General features: G+C 58.0%; 1 protein-coding gene across 1 annotated transcript; it reads right to left on the bottom strand.

The window, feature by feature from the left end:
- Positions 1 to 1,742: 1,742 nt before the first annotated feature.
- Positions 1,743 to 13,236, bottom strand: ANPEP (alanyl aminopeptidase, membrane). Its single transcript, XM_060260241.1, has 20 exons — positions 12,524 to 13,236; positions 12,093 to 12,238; positions 11,380 to 11,519; positions 11,058 to 11,184; positions 10,624 to 10,778; positions 10,080 to 10,193; positions 9,746 to 9,889; positions 9,575 to 9,640; positions 9,108 to 9,179; positions 7,496 to 7,662; positions 7,221 to 7,297; positions 6,817 to 6,956; positions 6,423 to 6,478; positions 5,232 to 5,379; positions 4,986 to 5,077; positions 4,730 to 4,840; positions 3,954 to 4,121; positions 2,869 to 3,009; positions 2,693 to 2,774; positions 1,743 to 2,247 (listed from the first exon to the last, which is right to left on the bottom strand). The coding sequence occupies exons 1-20, from the start codon at positions 13,213 to 13,215 to the stop codon at positions 2,095 to 2,097; spliced, it is 2,991 nt and encodes a 996-aa protein (XP_060116224.1). The 5' UTR covers positions 13,216 to 13,236; the 3' UTR covers positions 1,743 to 2,094.
- Between the last annotated feature and the right edge of the window lie 8,218 nt (positions 13,237 to 21,454).

Raw genomic sequence — 21,454 nt, 5'->3', positions numbered from 1 at the left:
AACAGAAGCCCTGTTGGATCAGGCCAATGGCCCATCCAGTCCAACACTCTGTGTCACATAAGAACATCAGAGAAGCCGTGTTGGATCAGCCCAGTGGCCCATCCAGTCCAACACTCTGTGTCACATAAGAACATAAGAGAAGCCGTGTTGGATCAGGCCAGTGGCCCATCCAGTCCAACACTCTGTGTCACATAAGAACATAAGAGAAGCCGTGTTGGATCAGGCCAGTGGCCCATCCAGTCCAACACTCTGTGTCACATAAGAACATAAGAGAAGCCGTGTTGGATCAGGCCAGTGGCCCATCCAGTCCAACACTCTGTGTCACATAAGAACAGAAGAGAAGCCCTGTTGAATCAGGCCAGTGGCCCCTCCAGTCCAACACTCTGTGTCACATAAGAATATAAGAGAAGCCGTGTTGGATCAGGCCAGTGGCCCATTCAGTCCAACACTCTGTGTCACATAAGAACAGAAGAGAAGCCCTGTTGAATCAGGCCAGTGGCCCCTCCAGTCCAACACTCTGTGTCACATAAGAACATAAGAGAAGCCATGTTGGATCAGGCCAGTGGCCCATCCAGTCCAACACTCTGTGTCACATAAGAACATAAGAGAAGCTGTGTTGGATCAGGCCAGTGGCCCCTCCAGTCCAACACTCTGTGTCACATAAGAACATAAGAGAAGCCCTGTTGAATCAGGCCAGTGGCCCATCCAGTCCAACACTCTGTGTCACATAAGAACATAAGAGAAGCCCTGTTGAATCAGGCCAATGGCCCATCCAGTCCAACACTCTGTGTCACACAGTGGCCAATACACACACACACACACACACACACACATATACACACTGTGGCTAATAGCCAATGATGGACCTCTGCTCCATATTTTTATCTAAACCCCTATGCCAGTAATATGTACAATATATGTACACTGTAATTGCTATATATACTATATAAAATACATTTATTTTGCAAAAGTTTTAATTGTACCTTTTTTCCCACTTGTGTATTTTTTGAAAATGTTATTTATTTATTTCTTATAAAAAGTAAATGATAGCCTTCGAGTTGTAGGTGGGCCCCCCGTGACTCGTGGCCGCCAATATTTTCAGACCCAGCCCGCCACTGCTTAGGAGGACTCCTTCCCCGGAACTGCCGTCCCGCCTTGAAGTTCCCTGCAATCAGTCAAGGAGGAGACAGTTGGGAGACCTGCTGCCCCCTTGTGGGGGAAAGCCATCCATGCACCCCACTGGATGGGGTGGGGGGAATGAAGGGCTTGCTGGAGGCAGCTGATGCAGCCCCAGGATGGGGACGGACCAGCTGACCACCACACTCGTGCAAGAGACAGAGGCCCTTGCTCCGCAGTCGAAAAGCAGGATTGGGCCTGGCTGGCCCAGAGCTGCACTTGAGCCAGGATATGCTGCGCACACAAAGGAGCAGAAGAGTGCTGCGGAGCACGTGCAAAGTGTGTTCCCCCCCCCCATTCCCTGTAGAATCCGCTTGTAGACCTGACCCCTTCCAGCCCCCCCCCCCAGAGGTGGGCTTCTCTTCAGGATGTCTCCTCCTCGACAGACCCCTGCAAAAGGGCATTGGGCCAAGAGGGTGAAGGGAACCAGGCCGCAGTTCCAGGCTCTGCAAAAAGGGCCTTTGGAGTTTTTCCCTCCATAAAATGCACCAATTTAGGGCACTTTGCCCTGGGCTTTCTGCCTTGAGCCTCAAGGAGGAAGAAGGAAGGGAACCAGTAAACACATCTAGATATAGAATTCTTTATTTACAAATTGGGGGTTATAAAACATATACAGAAGGGGCTGGATGGGAAAGAGACTGCAATGGGGGGGCAGAGTCTGTTCCCTTCTTCCCACTCTCAGCCCCCCCTCCCCTGAGATAGTCATTCGATTAATGAAAGAGCGGGAAAGAAAGCCCCTGTGCATTGTAGGAGTGGAAACGCCGCACCTCTGCGTGGCCCTGCGGGAAGGAGCACCTCTGCACTGTAAAGCATCATGGGAGCACGTGGGCAGGGCAGGGGCGTGAGAGAGTCTTTGGTCTGGCAGGGCCGAGGGGGAGTTCCCCGCCCTCCTCCCTCGCAGGGGGGTCGTGAGCCCCCCTACTGGCTGTGATCCTTGAACCACTGCAGCACCCCCGCTTGGTTCTCCGCCACCCACTTGATGTTGGCCTTCGTCTTCTCCAGCGCCTGCTCCAGAGCCCGCTTTCCAGAGCCGAACCCGACATCCGCATTGTCCTTCTGGAACTGCTCCAGCTGCCATGAGGAGGGAGAGAAAGAGGTGGAGGGTTGGGGGAAGGACAGGACATTTCAAACGGGGGCTGCTCAGACTTTACCCCCCCCTCTTTGAGACCCAGAGGAGTGGGAGAGGCCAGCCTAACTGGGGGGCACTTTTCTCTTATCCCCACTGGGGCTTGAAGTAGTTGATGGGACGGGAGGGGGGGATTTGAATCAGAAATAACTTCCAGTCCCCCAGTAGCAGCTCCCCTGCAGCCTCTTCCTAGGGCCAAGTCCTCCCCCCCCCCCCCCCCCACCTTCCAGCTGCACGTGTGGCTTGGCCATCAGGGGGCAGAAGCAGCTCTGAAGAGCTGTGACCCAGCAAGGGGGCAGGGCTGAGGCAAGAGGGTGGGGGGCCTTTCTGGAAGGATGCCTCAAGGCCTGGGATCCCCCCCCCCATCCCTCTCTTCCACTGGGGCCTCACCTGCTGGAGTTCATACTGGGAAGCAAACCTCTGGGTCACGGTCTGGATGAGGCTGGAGAAGGAGAAGGAGCCCCCGCCGTACCTGGTGGGAGAAAGAGCGGCATCATCAGCAGGGCAGGCAGGCAGCGTGCCCCCACTCCTCCCCCCACCCCTGCCAAGCCCCCCCGCCCACTCACTGGTCGAAAAGGGTCTTCCAGTTGGCCCGCACAAAGTCCCACACCAGGCTCTGCCCATACACGTTGCGGGCAATGCTGTTGATGGTGGAGGTGGCATCTTGCCGCCGGATCTTGGAGGGGTCCAGAGTGTAGGTCAAGTACCTGGGCAGAGAGATGGGAGGCGTCTCAGAGCTGGCACCCCATGCCAGGGTGGGCAGGGGGGCCCTAGGGGGTGCTCTCCCTGCCCCTCCTCCTGCACCACTGACCACGCTCGGAGATCCACCCTTTCCAGCAAGTGCAGCAGCTTCTCCCCCGTGCTCTGGCTGCTGCCTCCTCCTGCTCCTTGGCCTGCCTGCCTGCCTTCCCCCGTTGCTGGGGGTCAGTTCCAGGCTGGGGAGGCACTGCTGGTTTGGGGGATGGCAGAGCTGCTCTGAAGGGTTGTGATTGCTGCACAAGCCCCCCTTTTGTGACGGGTTCAACTCTCCCAACCAAGGGCCCTCCACTCTGTGAAGGGGGTCTTCTTCTCAGCAGCCACACAGGAGCCCCAGGAGATGGGGGGGGGAGTCTGGGGAGAGGGGGGGGTTGGGGAGCAGCTCATTCCCTTGAGCCCCCCTGCCAGGGCCAGATCAAATCATGTGGAGGGAGGCCCCTGGGCAGTTGAAATCTCGGGGGGGGGGGCCCTCGCAAATGATCTCAGAGTCTGAGAGCCCACCCCATGGCCCCGGCTGCAGCCTGCAGGCCCCTTCTCCAAGGCCCCTTTGCCGAAGCTGCAGGGGAGAGGCGAAGAGAGGCAAACTTGGTGAGGACACCAGCGGCAGCCCCACCAGGCAAGTCGGGCAAAGAGCGGCTCAGTTGCTGGCTGCGTGTGCAGGCTGGGAGGGGGGGAACTGGCCTGGGGCTCCTAAAGGCATGGGGGCCATAGAGACCAGTGCCTATTTGGCCTAATTGTTAATCCAGCCCCCCCCCCCCCGGGAGGGGGCTCCGCAGGGTCTGAGGCCCTCGAGCCCCCCCTCCCTGATCCCTGTCATCTGGAGAGGAGCCACAACAGCAGGAGATGGCCAGGCTTCCCCTGGAGGTTGGCAACCCTAGCTTCTGGCCAGCCCTACCGCTGGAGGATCCAGGGCTGCTGGCTGCAGGCCAGGGCCGTGCGGAGTTTGTCTTTCTCGGACACCACGGTGGCCGCCTCAAACATCTGCCAGCCGAAGTCCCAGGCTTCCTCTCCGCCCGTGGCGATGGCGCTGCAGTAGACGGAGGAGCGCAGGTTGGGGGGGATCCTGGGGACGAGAAGCAAGGGGGGCCGCTCAGCAGACGCAGCCAGGGAGCATATGAACACGAACCTATGAAGCTGCCTTCTACTGAACCAGACCCTCAAAGGTCCATCAAAGTCAGTCTTGTCTTCTCAGACTGGCAGCGGCTCTCCAGGGTCTCAAGCTGAGGTTTTTCACATCTGTTTGCCTGGACCCTTTTTTAGTTGGAGATGCCGGGGACTGAACCTGGGACCTTCTGCTTCCCAAGCAGATGCTCTGCCACTGAGCCACTGTCCCTCCCCAGCAGGTTCATACCCACCTCCCCCTCTCACCAGGAAGGCCATCAGGTCACAGAAACCACAATCCCAGCTGAAGCCAAGAATGTAAAAGGCTTAGCAAAGAATGCAGCAATCCCCGAAGGAAGTCTAACCAGGAGCAGGGAGGGTCTGGGGCAGAACCGGAGCTGTGGGGAGGGGGCACCCAAGCTCTGCTCAGCAAAGAACCCTGGGAGTGGCCAAAGGTCCTGCTTTGCACAAGCAATCCTCCCCCTCCCCTGCCCCCCCAGCCCCACTCTGAGCAAACAGGGCCTTCTGCCCAACGGCCCCCTCGCAGGCCTGGCCGAAGCCTGAGCTTACGGGTTGTTGCTGGGATTGTCTTTCCATCTTCCAAAGAGGTCTGAGGCCAGGGCTTGGCAGTCAGCGGCACCGTAGGAGCAGGCCGTGTTGATGGCGAAAATCTCGTTGTACCTGTGCCAGGAACGACAGTCTCTCAGGAAAGGGGCCGACCGACCAATCCCGCTTGGGAGCATGTCCCTCACCTCCCCCCACCCCCCAAGCAGGCTGGTTCTGGCCAGCCCTCCGCAGACCCCCCCCTCCCTCCAGGAAGCCTTACTGGTCCATCAGGCCGGAGGGGACGGTGGTCCAGTTGGAGGTGAGGTCCTGGAAATGCCTGAACAGAGGGCTCACCTGCTGCCTCACGTATTTCTGCAGCGGGAAGGGAAAGCGCAGAATATCAGAGGTGCAAGACTCACGGCCTCCCAAGGGTGGCCCCTCCAGCTCCCCCGCCCTCTCCGTGGCACCCCTTCTGGCAGAGAAGAGCAGATGTCACCCCCTCTCCTGCCCCCCCCTTGGGACTCACCTGCATCGGCCCATAGACCTCACTGCGATCAAACATGAGCTTGAAGTAGCCCAGGTTGCTGAGGGCCGCATCCCAAGGCAGGTAGTCGAGCTCCTCGGACAGGTAGCGCGTCGTGTTGAGAGCCAGTTCCGTGCTGATGTACTTTGCCCTGGAAGTTGAACAAGGGGAGCCTGGGCCACACAGCCACCCGTCCTCTGGCTCCCGGGCCAAAGGCAGGCCTGTGCCGTGGAATGGGCATGAGCCAGTCAAAGTTAGTCTTGCCTGTTCTGATTGCAACTGGCTCTGGAGGGTCACCTGATTTGCCTCCCTGGAGGAGCTGGGGATTGAACCTGGGGCCTTCTGAGGGAAGGGCAACTAGAATGATTAAAGGGCTGGAGCACTTTCCCTATGAAGAAAGGTTGAAACGCTTGGGACTCTTTAGCTTGGAGAAACGTCGACTGCGGGGTGACATGATAGAGGTTTACAAGATAATGCATGGAATGGAGAAAGTAGAGAAAGAAGTACTTTTCTCCCTTTCTCACAATACAAGAACTCGTGGGCATTCGATGAAATTGCTGAGCAGACAGGTTAAGACGGATAAAAGGAAGTACTTCTTCACCCAAAGGGTGATTAACATGTGGAATTCACTGCCACAGGAGGTGGTGGCGGCCACAAGTATAGCCACCTTCAAGAGGGGTTTAGATAAAAATATGGAGCACAGGTCCATCAGTGGCTATTAGCCACAGTGTATGGAGCACAGGTCCACCAGTGGCTATTAGCCACAGTGTATGTGTGTATATAACATTTTTTGCCACTGTGTGACACAGAGTGTTGGACTTGATGGGCCGTTGGCCTGATCCAACATGGCTTCTCTTATGTTCTTATGTTCTTATGAGCAGGTCTCTTCAGCCCCTTGGCCTGCTGCGGTGGAACTGGGCAATGTGGAGCTTAGTCAGCTGCCTCAGCCCCTCCAGGCTACAAAGAGCCCGCAGGAAGCGAAGCAAAGCCAGAGCCTCCAGCCTCTCTCTCTGCCTCCCACCCCAGGCCAGGTCCTCCTGACCCCCAGCCCCTCTGCCTCCCGTGGCCCACACTCCACGGAGGGGGCCCTGCCCTCCCTCGACCCCAGGCAGATTTACCGGGCCCCTTTGCTCTCTGGACTGTGGGGGGGGGGGCCCAGAGACTGCGGGGGCAGAGCCCTCCGCCGCCCCTTACCTGGCCAGGTTGAAGGCGTCGTCAATCAGCTGTGCCCGGTTCAGAATGGGGATGGCCTGGGGAACAGACAGAGGGGCTGCTCAGGAGGCGGCCAAAGGGGCAGCGGGAGGGAGTGAGGGGGCCCAGGAAGCACAGAGGCTCCAGGCTGGGACTGGTTCCAGAATCCGGGCAGAGCCCTTCCCTGCCCAGAAGGCCGACTGGCTCTGGGATGGTGCAGCTGGGCGGAGGGCAGAGGAAGAGGCCAAGGCCTGGTGCATGGGGGCGGGGGCAAAGGGGCTCTAGGAAGGCTGCTGGGAAGAAGGGGGTAGAGAGGAAGAGGCAGGGCCCAGATGGGCAGAAGAGGCGAGAGGCCCCCAGCAGCAGCCCCAGTGGAGGGGGGGAGGGGGGGTCCCACCGTGTGGTTGTCCTGCAGCTGCTCCAGTAGCCGGTCCCAGTTGTCCTGGTCGTAGTTGACCCGGAAGTAGCCGGTCACGTTGATGTTACAGATGAGCCACTTGCCGGGCTCTGAAGTCGTGGCAAAGTCAGCATTCGTATCTGCCAAAGGAAGAGAGGCCTGGAGGGGTGCCCACCTGGAGCCCCCCCAGAGCCCTCCCGCCATTGCAACCTGCCTTCAGGAGCTGGCAGGACGGGTGCCCTGGGCGCTCCCTGGCAGACCCCCCCTCCACCTCCAGGCAGCCCCTTCTCCTGAAGCAGGCCCATGGGGGGGGGGTTGCAGAAGCCAGCCACCGGGGTGGGGGGGGGTCACCTGCGCAGCCTGGGAAAGCGGAGGGGGGCTCAGGAACAAGGAGAGGCCTGCACCTGTCTGCTCCTTCAGCCAGTACATCCCAGTCTGGTTGTCGGACGTCATCCAGGAGATGGGCACTATCCAGGTGTAACTGGGGGCAGGAGAGGAGGGGGGAAGTGGAGGCAGGCCTTGCTCTGGGCGCCCTGGCCAGAGGGGCTGCTTTTCTCCGAGAGAGAGAGAGAGAGAGAGAGAGCCCTGCAGTGCAGACCCCTGCAGCCCCCAAAGAGGACGCCCCCGGGCCTTCCCCCCGATCTGGCCCTTCCCTGAGGCCTCTGGGTGGCCCACCTACTTGAACTCCGAGGGTCGCTGGACGGTGGAGTTGGAGTCGAGCAGGAAGTGCTTCTGGACCACGCCTCCGCTGCGGGTGTCCACGGTCACAGCAGGGAAGCCCATCTGCAGGGTCCAGCGGTCCATGATCTCCTTGATGCTGCCAGGCAGAGTGAAGTCGACGTCATTGTCCACGGCCTGCCCAAGACAGAGAAGAGAACTGGGAGGCCACATCTGCCTGAAGGGCGGGGGCAGGAAATGGCCACTGCAGCAGCCTGGGAAGAAGCTCCGTTGCAGATAGAGCTGCCCATGAGTCGTGGTCCTGGGGGCTTTCTCTGATGCGTGTGGGGGCTGTCAGCGTGCCAGGGACCTTCCTGGACTGCTCCAAGGCCAGGAGGGGAGGCTGAGGCAGGGGGCCCCTGGCTGGCCAGTCCAAGAGGAAGGGGCCTCTCAGGAGAAAGGGGGAGGAGCCAAGGGCACAGGCAGGGAAAGACAAAGCAACAAATATATTATATACATAATTCATGTATATGATATATTTGTTACTTTGTAGTGAGTGTTCCAGTTGGTTATGGGGTTTCAGCCTAGAAAAAACTGTTGTAAATCTAGAAGACTTTTTTTTGTCAAAGTTATACCTTTTAGAATCTTACAGGTATCACACAGCTGCATGGTATTATTGGAACTGGCCCTTCATTTCAGTCTCCTGCATAGGGCAATTGCCAGTAAATTCTAAGAGGTTTTGGATTCAGGATAGGCACAGTGCTGGCCTGGTTAAAATCGTGTTCTGAGCTAAAATTGCTGCATAAAGAAGGGCTTGCTCGACATTAAAATTAATTATAAAGAAAATAAGAGCTAATGGCCATCTAAAGAGCAGCTTGCCGAATATATTCATAGAGGGCTACTGGCCAGCAAAATCCAGAAGGCTTGAGCATCTGGTTAAATGACTCAGTTTGAACTGGCTCTAGCTTCTATATAAAACATACACACTTAAGTGTCTTGGAGTGGTAAGTTTTTTACTGAAATAACTTTTTTAGAATTTTTAGTTCCATTCAGCTTTGTGCTATCTTTTGCTATCATTATTTTGGTTTATTCCAGAATGGGAGAAAAGATGTGGTAAGAAGACTATGAACCTCTGCTTGGTACTAGTGGCTGTTAAACCTGAAAAAACAGAAAGGCATTACTCCTAAGGAAGTCTACTGATGAAAAGGGCCTCTATTCGGGTGCTCGTAGCCTTTTTTTTTTTTTGCAATATGGGAATGTCAATATTGGACCTCTGTTACAACATGAAGTATGCAAAATTTAAAATATGAAGTATTAAAATACATGAACGGATGTTTAAATTGGACCTTTATTATAACATGAACTATGAAAAATGTTAAATGTGGAGCATTAAAATATATGAAGGTTTTTAAATGGTTGTAATAAATTTTGTTATTCATCACAGTAGTTGTTTAACTTGCATTGTTTGTCCCATTTACTGTGATCCCTTTCCCTTGTTCCTAGTCTCCCAGGGGAAGGCAACTCAGGCCCACCCCCACGCCTTCCCTGCCTGTCTTTCCGTGATGGGGGGGCTGCCCTTCCCTCCCTGCAGGGAGACTGGCGAGGGTCTGCCCAGTGGGGCCTCATCCCAGGAGCCTTACCATCTGCAGGTGTGTCCAGAGGTCGTCGTAGATGGTGTTTCTGTAGGCAAAGGCGTGCAGGTAGGACTGGGGAGAGAAGAGAGGCCTGTCTGTCAAAGCCCCACCCAGAGAATTCCTGAGCCCCGGCATGGGGGGGGGGGTGCCACGGGAGCAGGAGCACCGGTAGAGGGTCCCAGGACGGGCACGTGTGCCACAGCGTCCCTGAGCCCTGCAGGGGGCGCAGAGAGGACAGGAGTTCCACAGCGTGCCACCTGAAGCAGCCTCGCTGGTCTTGGCCTGCCCACTGCTCCGGTGGGAGAGGAGAAAGGATCCCATTCCAGGGTCATCTCCTCTCAGCAGCTGGTTCCTTCCCTTGCCTGTCTCTCCCGTGGCCCCCTGAGGCCGTGGCTGGCGGGATCTCCCTGCTCCTGCCCTCCCCCCCAAAAAACCAGCAAGGAGTCCAAGGAAGCCCCCTCACTTACCTGCAGCCCCTGTTTAAAGCGATCCTCAGTGAGGAATTCGGAGAGCATGCGCAGCACCGAGGCCCCCTGCAGAGGGGAGGAGAGGAGAGGAGGGGGTGAGGGGGGCCCCAGGAGAGGAGGCTGCCCAGGGGGTCTGCGTGGGCGGGCCAAGCCCCCCTGCCCGCTGCTCACCTTGCTGTAGGCGATGGCATCGAAGACCTCGCTGATCTGGGTGGGCCTCTGGATCTCCTCCTCCCGGAAGGAGAGCGGGTGGGAGGTGGCCAGGGCGTCGAGGGCCATCACCCGGTACACGTCGTTGGACACCATCAGGTCCTTCTGCAAAGGCAGCGGCTGCCTGGGTCAAGGGCTCCCTCCGGCCAGGCCGGGCCCCCAGCCGCACGAGGGAGGGCCCGCTCTCTTTCCCTGGGCCGCAGCTGCAGCCCACTCGCCTCCCCGCCAGCGGTGGGCAAGGAGCCGGGCCAGGAGAGACGGGCTTTGCAGGGGGGGAGGGGAGGGGGGCACTCACGATGTCCCACTCAGGCTCTGCCGCATCCGCTCCCAGGTACTCCACGTAGGAGGCAAAGCCCTCGTTCAGCCAGAGGTCGTTCCACCAACGGAGGGTCACCAGGTTACCGAACCACTGAGGCAAGGCAAGGCAAGGCAGGAGGCGGGTTGGCAAAGAGCCCGCTGGGCACGAGGGCTGGCAGACCCCGCCCCGACGGCCAGAGGGGGGGGGAGTCTCGCCTGGAGGGACAGGGGCCCTTGTCCCTGGGTCAGCCCCCCCCATCTCCAGCTAGAAGGATCAGGTGGGGGTGATGTGAGAAAGACTTCCCGTGGAGACCCTGGGCTAGAGCTGGATCAGAGGGGCACTGCTAGAGGGGGGACACCAAACTGAGTATTCTATTCTATAAGCCCATAAGATAGCATGGGCCCACCAGGGGGTGTCATTTTTTAATTTCCCCCCCCCTCAAAAAACATGTCGCCCCTGCACCCCTGAGGCCGGTTCCGAGTGCAGCAGCTCTGTGCCAAAAGGGGAGCTGCCCTGTCCTTGGAGGAGTCCAGAGGCGTACCTGGTGGGCCAGTTCGTGAGCGATGACGGTCACCACCCGCTCCTGGTTGCCGATGGAGGAGTAGAGGGGGTCGAAGAGGAGGGCGTTTTCCCTGTAGGTCACCAGCCCCCAGTTCTCCATGGCTCCGGCATTGAAATCCGGCAGGGCGACCTGGTCTGGAGGAGACGACAGCCTGTTGGCAGGACCGGCCCGGGCCCCGGCCCCTCTGCTGAGAGCTCCTTCCACGCTGGGGGCTTGAGCAGGAGCAGCAGCCGGCGGAAGAGGGCCAGTGTTTGCAGCACAGGAAGACCCCGGGGAGAACTGCCAGCAGCGGGGCGGCACAGCACCCCTCCAGCCGGGGCACAAGCCTGCGAGACTCAACCGCAGGAGGCAGCCTGGCCTCAGGGCGTCTCATCCGGGTGGCAGACCGAGGGGTCTCCAGCCCCCTCACCCACCTGACTTGCTCAGCGGATAGGCGGTGTTGTAGTGCCTCTCAAAGAAGCTGAGGATGGGCCCCGTGACGTTGAGGGCGTAAGCCCCCTGCCCCTCCCGGATGGCTCTCGGCCGGCCCCAGATCCCGATCTGGAAGACAAATGGAGGAGGGCACTAGGCAAACGAGGCAACTACCTAGGGGGCGCCAGAAGTGAGCCTTGCCTAGGGGGCCAGGCTCTCGGGCCAGTCCTGGGCTGGAGGAGGAGTGGGCTGTGCTTTGGGTGCTCCAGCCCCTCTCCCAGGCTCAGTGGGGGGGGGTCCTGACCCACTCCCTCTCCTACCCACCTTGGTGCCGTTCTGCTCGGCCTCTACCGCCTCAAACTGGCTCACAATGAAAGCCAGCAAGTAGGTGGACATCTTGAGAGTGGGCTGGAAGGTCGTCTTGGTCCACACGCTGCCGTCATTGAGGGTCACGTTTTCAGCATCTTGAGGGGGACAGAGAGACAAGCGCCTCACTCTCCTGCCCCCCCATCCAGCCCTTTGCCTCAGGGCTTGTTCCTGCTACGGTGGGGGCCAAAACCCTCCCCACTGATGGCACCTCAAAGGGCAACAGAAAAGCAGAGTCTGGCAGACCCCAGCCTCTGCCCTCAGGTGGGCTGAAGAAGCAAGAAAACCCCACGGAAAGGTCTATGGGGGGGGGGGAGAAGAGCACTTCTCGACCAGGTTTGAGAAAGACTGCAGCAAAGGCCAGGAGACCTCCAGCTGGCAGAGACCAGCTCCCCTGGAGAAAAGGGCTGCCTAGGCGGGTGGGCTCTCTGGCCTTGTCCCATGCTGAGGCCCCTCCCCAAGCCCCGCCCTCTCCCAGCTCCACCCCCAAAGCCTCCAGCTGTTTTCCAGCCCAGACTTGGCAACCCTCCAAGGGGGGCCATGGAAGTGGAAGGAGGGCATCACCGAGTCAGGAGGAGATGGTGCCCGGACCCGAAGCCCTGGGCTGAGAGTGGCCACTTTCCTGCTCCTCTGCCCCCCTTGCACAGGGTCCCGCTCCGCGGCCTCCTTACCCTGCACGGGCATGTTGGAGAGGGCCACGTGGTCAGGCGGGTGGATGAGGGTCACGGCAAAGGTAGCCTTCATCGCGGGCTCGTCAAAGCAGGGGAAGGCCTTCCGGGCATCGGCTGCTTGCATCTGTGTTGTGGCCACCACCACCCTGGGAAAGGACACGGCTGCTCAGTCGCCTGCCAGGCAAACACCCCACCCCCAGCCTTGGGCCAGGTCAGCGCTGGTGGCCGCTGAGGCTCCAACTCTGCCCTCTTCTACAAGGACACTCCCCACCTCCTGTCCACATAGGGGAGGTGTCCCCTCCCCTCCCAAGCGGTGCCACTTGGGGCTGTGGGGCTGGTGCCAGGTGAGAGGGGGCAGCCAGCCTGCAAGGAGGCCTCCTGTCTCTTGCCCTCTGCTCCCCTCCTCCCGAGACCCCCCCCCCATCACCTACTTGGGTTCCCCTTCCTCCTGGTATTCGCTGCGGTAGAAGCCGGCCAGGTCGTCTGCCAGCTCCCCAGTGAAGCTGCTGTGGAGCTCGTAGGACTGGTTGACCTGCAGCTGACCATCAAGCTTGACCACCAGGTATTCAGTGTCCTTCTCCTCCCAGGTGGAGACGATGCTGGGGGTGGGCGCCTCACCCACCCCCACCAGGGCGACCAGGTGGGCCCCCTGCTGCGTGTAGTTCAGCTTCTTGCTGTGGATAAGGATGAGGTCGGTGGCCACCAGGCACACGAAGCGCACGGAGCTGTTGCCCTGGAAGACGTAGAGGCCCTGGCTGTTGGGTGTCAGGTGGGGCTGCAGGGAGACGGTGTAGTTCTCGGGCTGCAGCGTCTTGGGCAGCCGCCACTCGTTCCAGGGGTTCTGAGGCCCGGGGGCGGTGGTGCCAGGGCTGGTGGTGCTGGTGGTGGTGGTGCTGGTGGTGGAGCCCGGCTTGCTGGTGGTGGTGGTGCTGGGGGCGCCGGGGGTGTGGCCAGGTGTGCTGGCAGAGGGGATGGCTGCCGTGGTGCTCAGCCCATCATCGTTCACCTGCTGCTTCAGCTGAGAGTAGACAACAGACAGGGCAATGATGGTGGCGAGAGCAGCCACCGCCAGGACAATGCCCACGATGCCCAAAGTCTTGCTGATGAAGAAGCCCTTGGCCATGGCCGCAGGTGTCCGGAGGGAGTTGGGAGCGAAAGGTGCAGCCTAGGTGCCACAGCTCTTTTATCTCCTGGGATTTACAAGCCCCGGATTAATGGGTAAACGAGGAAACAGCCGGGAGGTGGGCAAAGGTCACAGCTCCTTCCAGACAACTTCGCCCTCCTCTTCCCAGGAGACAGTTAATGGGGAACCAGCCGGGAGTCCAGATGCTGCTGTTGCTGCTGCTGCAGGGCGAGTCAGTCAACGCCTCCCGTAGATCCAGCGCCCCCGCGGAGGAGGAGGGAGGGCCCTGTGGGGTGGAAGGTAGCAGGTGGGCACAAGGGGGCATGGAAGCACACTGAGCACAGACCCCTGCCTCTCCCACCTCCCCCTCCCCCTCTGGCTGCTTAGCCCTTCTCCTTTCTCTCCTGAACCTGCAGGGGCCCCGCCCCCCCCATCTCTGCCAGCCTGGCCGAGGGAGGGGCATTGCTCCAAGGGGGCTCTTAGGAGTTCTTCTTGATGAGTCTGGAAAAGCATCTGGCTTCAGGCCTAATAGATCTGACAATTTTTTGTAGCATGTGAAGATTTGAATCCAGGTCTCTCCAGGCATAGCCCAACACTCATGTACACGGAGTGTCCTCAGTCAACCGGGCATAAGGGGGGGGAGGTGAAGAGAGGGTTGATAAGACAAGGCAAGAGACATTTCTGCCCCAATCCCAAGTGTATTTAAGCAGAATGGCCACCCAGGACATACATAACAGGTGGGCTTTTCTGGAAAAAGAGGTGCTGGAACTCTCAAGAGGGAAACAGAGAAACAAAGGGGTGCCCCGCATGAACTTTTAAACATTTTTTGGGGAACTGTGTTTTCACAAAGAGGTTCCAGAACTCCGTTCTGCCATGTTCTTCCAGGGAAAAGGCCCTTTTAATGGGCAAAGACAGCCCTCTCAGTTTTAGGGTTGCCAGTCTCCAGGTGGGTATAACCCAAAAAGAGAATCATGGCAAAAACAGGCAGAGGAATCCAAAGCACAAGGCTACTGCGAGGCCAGCCTCAGAAACCAACACAAAATTATCAAACAAAAACTTCAATATATTTTACAAACATTGAAAGGAAACCAATGCAACCGGTCTCTATATACAGTACAGGGTGGGGCCTGGGGACCTCCCGCTTTTCAACTGCTCTTCAGCTGGAGAAAAAGGTTGCCTTGGAGGGTGGGCTCTAGGGCATAGCATCACGCTGAGGCCCTTCCCCTCCCCAAACTCCAGGCTCCATCCGCAAAGCCTCCAGGTGATCATATTTTCCACCACAGACCTGGCAACTCTGCTCAGTTTTGATAAGTTAAGAAGACTGCAGATTTATACCCTGCCCTTCTCTCTGAATCAGAGACTCAGAGTGGCTAACAATCTCCTAGATCTTCCTCCCCCACAACAGACACCCTGTTCAGTGGGTGAGGCTGAGAGAGCTCTCACAGAAGTGGCCCCTTCAAGGACAACTCCTATGAGAGCTCTGGCTGACCCAAGGCCATTCCAGCAGCTGCAAGTGGAGGAGTGGGGAATCAAACCTGGTTCTCCCAGATAAGAGTCTGCGAACTTAACCACTGCACCAAACTGGCTGCCACTGATGTCTGAGGCTTTGTAAGCCCAGCTGGATACGGTCACGCTTCTGGATAAGCTAAAATCCAGCAGTTTCACACTGGCCTCTCCCTTTCTGAAAGAGACTTGCTAGCCCCGGAGTGGATCCCCTCTGGGTCTGAGCACTACCCCTTGACCCTTTGGCTTAGAGCGTTACCCACTGGCTTTGTGGGTGGCAAAGGATTGCCAAGTTTGCACTGGGGGGCTGTTCTGGGGTGGGGGGCGGAGTTGGCATCTGGGTTATTGGGTTCCTTGGGCTTCCGGATTCCTCTGCGAGGTGGTTCCTTGTTGCTTTCTGAGATTAGGGGACTGCCCGGAAGCGAGGAGAGCAAAGGGCCCAGCGTGAGTCCAAGGTCTTTCGAGGCCATGCGACGACTTTGCTGGTGTGGCTTGAAGTGGGAGCTGCAGCCAGAGGCGTTTGGTCTCGGCCTCTCCTGTAGGGCCTGGCCAGGCTGCTTCCTCCGTTGTTGTTAGAACCTGAATGAAAAAAATCTAAGATGGTGTCCGATAGGTTTTGTCTCCCAGTTTTGGACTGCCTGGGGGGGGGGGGGGAACTTGCCCGCAAAATAGACAGAAGCGGGAGGGCAGGAGGGTGCCAGCGGATGAAGAGGACGTTGCTGCTCTCAACCAAAAGCCTGGTGGAACATCTCTGCCTTGCGGAATTGCGTCAGGTCCTGCAGGGCCCTGGTGGTATTTGGCAGAGATTTCTCCCAGGTTGGGGCCGGGACCCAAAAGGCCCCGGCCCTGGTAAAGGACAAACAGATGTCCTCTAAGAATGCCTGAAGGAAGTCCTCGGGTCTGAGGCCAAGTCAGCTGCTCTGGGAGTACATCGAATGGAACAGTCTCACAAGCAGAAGGTATTTCCGGTCCAGGGACAGGGTTGTGCGATTGTCCGGTTGTGGCTGCAGCTGCTGCTAAGACAGCAGAGCAGCTTGGGGACTTCCACACAGCAGTTTTCTCTGGTAGGTTTTTTAAAAAAATACCCAAAGGTTGAACAGCCTTATTGCAATGTCCTATTATACCAAAATATGCACCAGATTCTCTGAGTACCCAGCTTTCTTTCTTTCTTTTTTAAAGTAACTCCCCAGCCCATTTTGTTGTGGAGATATGCTCTCTCCTCACCTCACAGATCTCCACAAGGAAAGAAGTTAGACCCGAGAATTAGCTTTTGTAAAAATGAAAGAAAGCTGGGAGAACCTGGTGAATATCTTGCATATTGCTATAACACTATTACAATATATGCATATTGCAATGTTATTAAATCACAGATTTTTTTAAGAAAAGAAAAGAAAAACCCCTTGCATTGGGGAGAGGAAATGGCTGCTATGAGAAAAACCCCTGTTGTCTGGGTCGGACCAAGAAAATCCAAACTTTTCCACCCTTATGGCAGCCACCCACGGTTTGTAGTAATGCTCCCTATAACTCTGGAGGAAAGCAAGTTTGGGAAAGATTGGAGAATGGGGAGGGGGGGACTGGGAGATGCAGGAATGTACCACAAATCTGTGGGAAGCAGGAAACAAACCTGTTCTCAACATGATCAAACTCGGGGAAAATAAGTTGGGTAGAAACGCCGCTTTAAAGCTTCTGCCCCAGCAAATTAAAAGTAAAAAATGCCCCTTCTTTAGCAGCCTGATCACTTGGCACAACCAGAGTCAGAGAGAGTCTCAGAAGTGCTTTGGAGCGTCCTGCAGCATCAGTCAGCACCGGGGTCTCTGCCCCCTCCCCTGCCCCACAGGCTCACCCGTCTCTCCCTCCCTCCCTCCAGAGAGCTCAGGGCAGCATCCCTCCCTGGGCTCTCCCTCCCATCATGTGGCAAACTCTCTACATGACTTGAAGAACTAAACTGGTCGGGGACCCAAACCTTCACCAATCTGTCCCAAACTGAGCAAAGTGGGCAGCCACCACTCCAGCCTCAGCCTCAGCCTCAGGGCTCGCAGATTCTTGTTGTGCCGGCAGGCCAGTCTCCTGACCCCTCCTGGAGGGGGAGGCCTTTCTGCCTTGGTCTACACATGTGGCACAATGTGGGGGCAGAGAGCTCAGGAGGGCAGAGTGGACCGTACCATTTCATACTTCAGGCAAGAGATTAAATTTCTCAGCTTTCCCCACATGACTAATTCTCTGTAAGCGGAAAACTAGCACAGTCTGCGGCGAGCTAGGCGGGAGTATTTCTTGTGATGAGCTCATGTTTTGTGGCAAGGGAGGTTTCACATGGCCCTAAGTCTGCGACAGTACAGTCCGTTGGGCCACCTCAGGAACCGACCACCTCCTTTTCCTGTGTAGACCCGGCCTCAGAAGGCCGCCTGCCTGGTTTGTGCAGGAAGACGCGAGTCGTGTGCTCTGCGCCCGACGTTTGGTTCTCTTTGGAAGACATGAGAGGGTGTCTCCCTTGGGCTAGATCGCCTCAGCCTCCTCAGCTCTCCAGGGCCTCAAGGAGAGGCTGCCTCCTCTCCTCTGGCCTGATCTGCTGAGCAGGAGACGTTGCAGCTTCCAGGAGACTGTAGAGGCCCCAGCCGCGGCCCCTCAGTGGCAGGCTGCAAGTCCGGAGGGCCATGGCTGGGCCTCTATGGTCTCCTGGCTGCTGCCAGATTATCCTTGAGCCAAACCACTGGCCATGGTGGCCAAATCCTCATTCTTTTAATTAGCATTTAAAGAAATCACAGGACCAAGGTCGGATTGTTCTGAACTGAAGTGGCAAAAGATGGTGAGGGCTCCATTCTGGACTCTTCCACTACAGCCTTCCAGAGTCACCCCTTGGCCTTCCAGGAGGCCCTGGCACACGAGGGCGGGGGCTTGACTGCCCTGGATGCAACTGAGTCCCCAGCTGTGCTCCCGGTCGGGGTGGAAGCAGCATTCAGCCAGCATCACTGGCGGGGGGGGCACATTGTTGACACATGGAGTGGGGGTGGGACTCCTTGCCCACAGCAGGAAGTGGTAACGATTCATTCTAGATTAGATCAGGATAAGGTGTGAGCCCCCCTTCCTCCTCTCCCCAGGGCAGCCCCAGAGCAAAGTGTCCAGGGTGCAGTGCTTACTCACCTGGAGGGTGCCATGGCTGACGCTCCGGCCTCCTTTCCCATCTGGACTGCAAGCTCCCGTGGCTGGGGCAGAGTGGCCAGCTCTCTGGTGCAATTTCCAGATCGGTCACAAGGCCAGGGCTCTTTCGAAATCTTCCAAAGAAAGGGCAGGCCCAGCCCTCCTCTTCCTCCCCATCTTAACCCCTGGGCTGCTGGCCCCGCCAGAGACAGGCCCTGGACTCAGGAGGTGCTGGACTACAGGACGCCACTGGGACGCCCAGGGGAAGGAGGCCAAAACCGAGCAGCCCGCTGCGCCTTTGGGCCATCGCAGGCTCAGCCACTGGCTGGGCCTTCGGTGCTCTCTCTCTCTCATGTGCACACACCGACCTGGAAGGGCCGGATCCACCCACAGAGGCAGCAGCTGCCAGGGCAGCACATCTGGAAAGCATTTGGGGCGGAGGCTCAGCGGTGCACAGAGGACAGGCCTGGGAGAGGAAGGGGGAGGTGGGCCTGGCAGTCTCCAAGCCCCGAGCAAGCCTACCTCCCTGTGCTTGAGAGAGAGAGAGAGGCCGCCCCGTAGCAGCCCCAGATGCACATCTGGCTTCTCTCCTGCCCTGCTGGCACCCTTCTGCAGGACGCCCCAAGAGAGAAACGAGTCAGCAGGGCCTTCCGGTCAATCAGGGGAACAACCAAGCGGGCACCGTTCCTTGCCTGCACCAGACGAACTCTTGTCTGCGCTCCGTTGTTTCCGAATGTCCAGGGGCAGGTGCGTGAGAGGACTGCGGCTGCAGTGAAAGGCAGGTGTGTGGGGAAGAGAGGCTGTTACGCTGCTGCTCGCTGTAGGGATGATCTCCTTTGTGCTGCACTGGTTTGAAGTGGCTGTAATCCAAGGGCTGCCTTCTTCGCAGCCTATCTTGCCCGGTTTTCCTTATCCAGTTGTTTATTCTGATTTTGTAATCCAGTTGGCATCTCAGCCAGGAAGGGAGTCCAGGAGCACAATAGACAAAGAACAACCGTAACTCCAGACAGAGCAGCCGTCCTGGCAGGGAGGCAACCGAGGAGGCCGCTGCTGCCTCCACGCTCTCCAGGAGACACAGGCCGAGGAGTCGGGGGTCTTTGCCTTCCCTCTGCTCTGCAGCTTTGAGCCAGGAATCAGCCTCAGCCTCGGTGGCATCCATCCCCCGCCCCCAATAATCCTCTCCAGACTCTCTGTGGGGACATTTCTGAGGAGGAGCAGCAGTTGCAGCTTCAGCCCCGGGATCTCCCACAGCTGGGCCAGTTGGCTAAGCCCCCCCCCCCCATAGGTGTTCCTCAGTCCAGCCTCCCAAGCACCCTTGTCCCTCGGCTGGCAGCGCACCCGTGGGCTCCTCCATGACTGGGGACTCCCGCAGGTGGGCCTGGGCTCTCTGTCCATGGGCAGAAGCAGCTCTCTGCTAGTCTGGAGAGCCAGCAGTGGAAGGGTTAGTCTCCAGCCTCCGCAGGCAAGAGGACACGGAAGAGAAATTCCTTCCACACAGCGTCATGCCAGAACTGCAAGCAGGATGAGCCCCTGGAGGGAGGTCTCTGGCCTCTACGGCCAAGGCAGAAGGGGAGGCAAGGGGAAGAGAGGGGAGATGGGGACAGGGGGTGGCACGGACCAGGGCTCCCTTCCCAAAGACAAGGCCAGCAGGAGAGAAAAAGAGCAGCAGCAGCAGCACCCTGGGCTTGGGCCAAATGGGCCAGCACTTGGAGAAGCCTCTTGCCAGAAAAGGCCTTTTGAGGTTGCCAAGCCTCCAGGGGGTGCCTGAAGATCTCCTGGGATTACAGCTGAGCTGCAGGTGACAGAGGTCAGCTCCCTGGGAGAAAGTGGCCACCCTGAAGGTGCCCCACTGAAACCCCTTCCTCCCCACCCCCTGTCCTCCTCAGGTCCCACACCCCAGGCTCCTTTCCAGCCCTGGAGCTGGCCACCTAAGCCACCCTCTGCCGAAAGAGGCCAGGGGCCCCTCACGACTCCATCGACCAGCGGGATGAGCTGCCCAAGACCGAGGGTTGCCAGGCTGGGGACTTTGGGGGTGGGGCCAGGAGCTGGGTTGTGACAAGCATCAATGAACTCCAACGGGAGTTCTGGCCTTCACATTGAAAGAGACCGCACGCATTATTTCCTCCATTGGGAATAATGAAGGATAGGGGCACCTTCTTTTGGGGCTCATAGAATTGGACCCCCTGGTCCAATCCTTTTGAAACTTGGAGGGTATTTTGAGGAGAGGCACTGGATGCTATGCTGAAACTTTGGTGCATCTACAGCCCCACCAGAGCCCCAGATACCCGCAGATCAATTCTCCATTCATTATATCCTATGGGAATCGGTCTCCATAGGGAATAATGGAGTGTTCAGCAGAGATTTCTCTCCCTCCTCCCCGGTTTCTGATGACCCTGAAGTGGGAGGAGGACCTCCACACTGGGGATCTCCTGCCTCCACCTGGGGATTGGCAACCCTACCAAGACCTGGCGGGCAGCCACGAGCACTTCCAGGAAGGGAAGGGTCTCGTCCATGAATAAGAGCTGAAGGGACGAAGAAATGCCCCCCCCCCTCTGCTGAGCGAAAGGAGGCCGAAGTCCTCCGGTTCCAAGGGGCGAGGAAGGGGTGAAGGGCCCAAGGACCTTTGAGAGGCCCCAGTTTCCATCTGAGTTGGCCCAGGCAGGGAAGAAGGCCTCCGCTTCTGGGGCATTTGGCCAGGCTCAGCTGGGGATTCGGCCACTCACACCTGAGCAAGGAGAATTCATGGACAGTCTGACTGTGCTAAATGGAGACCCCATGTGGACTCTTCTGCTTCCTGCCCTTTGTGAGTGAGCAGCCAGGGACATCTTGCGGGTTGTAGCCAGAGAAGGAGAAACCTGAGCCCACTCTAGCTGGGCACCTCTGGCGCTCTCACATGCCTTTTGGTGCCATGGCTAGGTGTGCGGAGAGCCAGTTTGGTGTGGTGATTAAGTGTGCAGCCTCTTATCTGGGAGAACCAAGTTTGATTCCCCACTCCTCCACCTGCAGCTGCTGGAATGGCCTTGGGTCAGCCGTAGCTCTCACAGGAGTTGTCCTTGAAAGGGCAGCTTCTGTCAGAGCTCTCTCAACCCCACCTGCCTCACAGGGTGTCCGTTGTGGGGGGAGAAGATATTGGAGATTGTAAGCTACTCTGAGACTCCTTTGGGTAGTAAAGGGCAGGATATAGACCCAATCTCTTTCTCCTCCTCCTCTTCTTCTTCTGCAACAGGCAAAGTGGGCAGAACCTAATCAAAGGTCTGGGAGGATGCTGCGTTGCTTGGCAACAGCCCAGGGTGGAGGTCTGCAGGGGATAGGCCTTCCTCTGCGGGGGCAGGGCAGGGCAGCAGGAGCTTCGCCTTGTTCTCTAGCCCAGCTGGACAACTCCCAGGCAGCCCTTTGGAACTCTGGCAACGGAGGACTTTACCGTGACTGTGCATTTCCCATCCCCAGCTGCTGGCCCGTCTTGCGATGTGTGCCTGCTTTTTCGGAAGCATCACGGTTGGCATTCCTCTATTTCCAGTGCTCAGTTCACTGGTTCTCTCTCGTGTTGGTAATCCTCCCCCCACCACCTTGGCAGGCCTAGCAAAGTCCATCTTGGAGGGGG

The sequence above is a fragment of the Heteronotia binoei genome, chromosome 19, assembly GCF_032191835.1.
Source record: "Heteronotia binoei isolate CCM8104 ecotype False Entrance Well chromosome 19, APGP_CSIRO_Hbin_v1, whole genome shotgun sequence".
Classification (NCBI taxonomy): Eukaryota; Metazoa; Chordata; class Lepidosauria; order Squamata; family Gekkonidae; genus Heteronotia; species Heteronotia binoei.
The sequence above is the reverse complement of the archived record's forward strand: the minus strand, read 5'-3'. Positions and strand labels throughout refer to the sequence as shown.

Excerpts from the sequence above, each read along its gene's own strand:
- ANPEP (XM_060260241.1), bottom strand. The coding sequence starts at position 13,215 with ATGGCCAAGGGCTTCTTCATCAGCAAGACTTTGGGCATCGTGGGCATT. Across the intron at positions 11,520-12,092 it reads CTCCAACATGCCCGTGCAGG|ATGCTGAAAACGTGACCCTC; the intron begins GTAAGGAGGCCG and ends GTCCCCCTCAAG. Across the intron at positions 2,248-2,692 it reads CCCAGTATGAACTCCAGCAG|CTGGAGCAGTTCCAGAAGGA; the intron begins GTGAGGCCCCAG and ends TCCTCATGGCAG.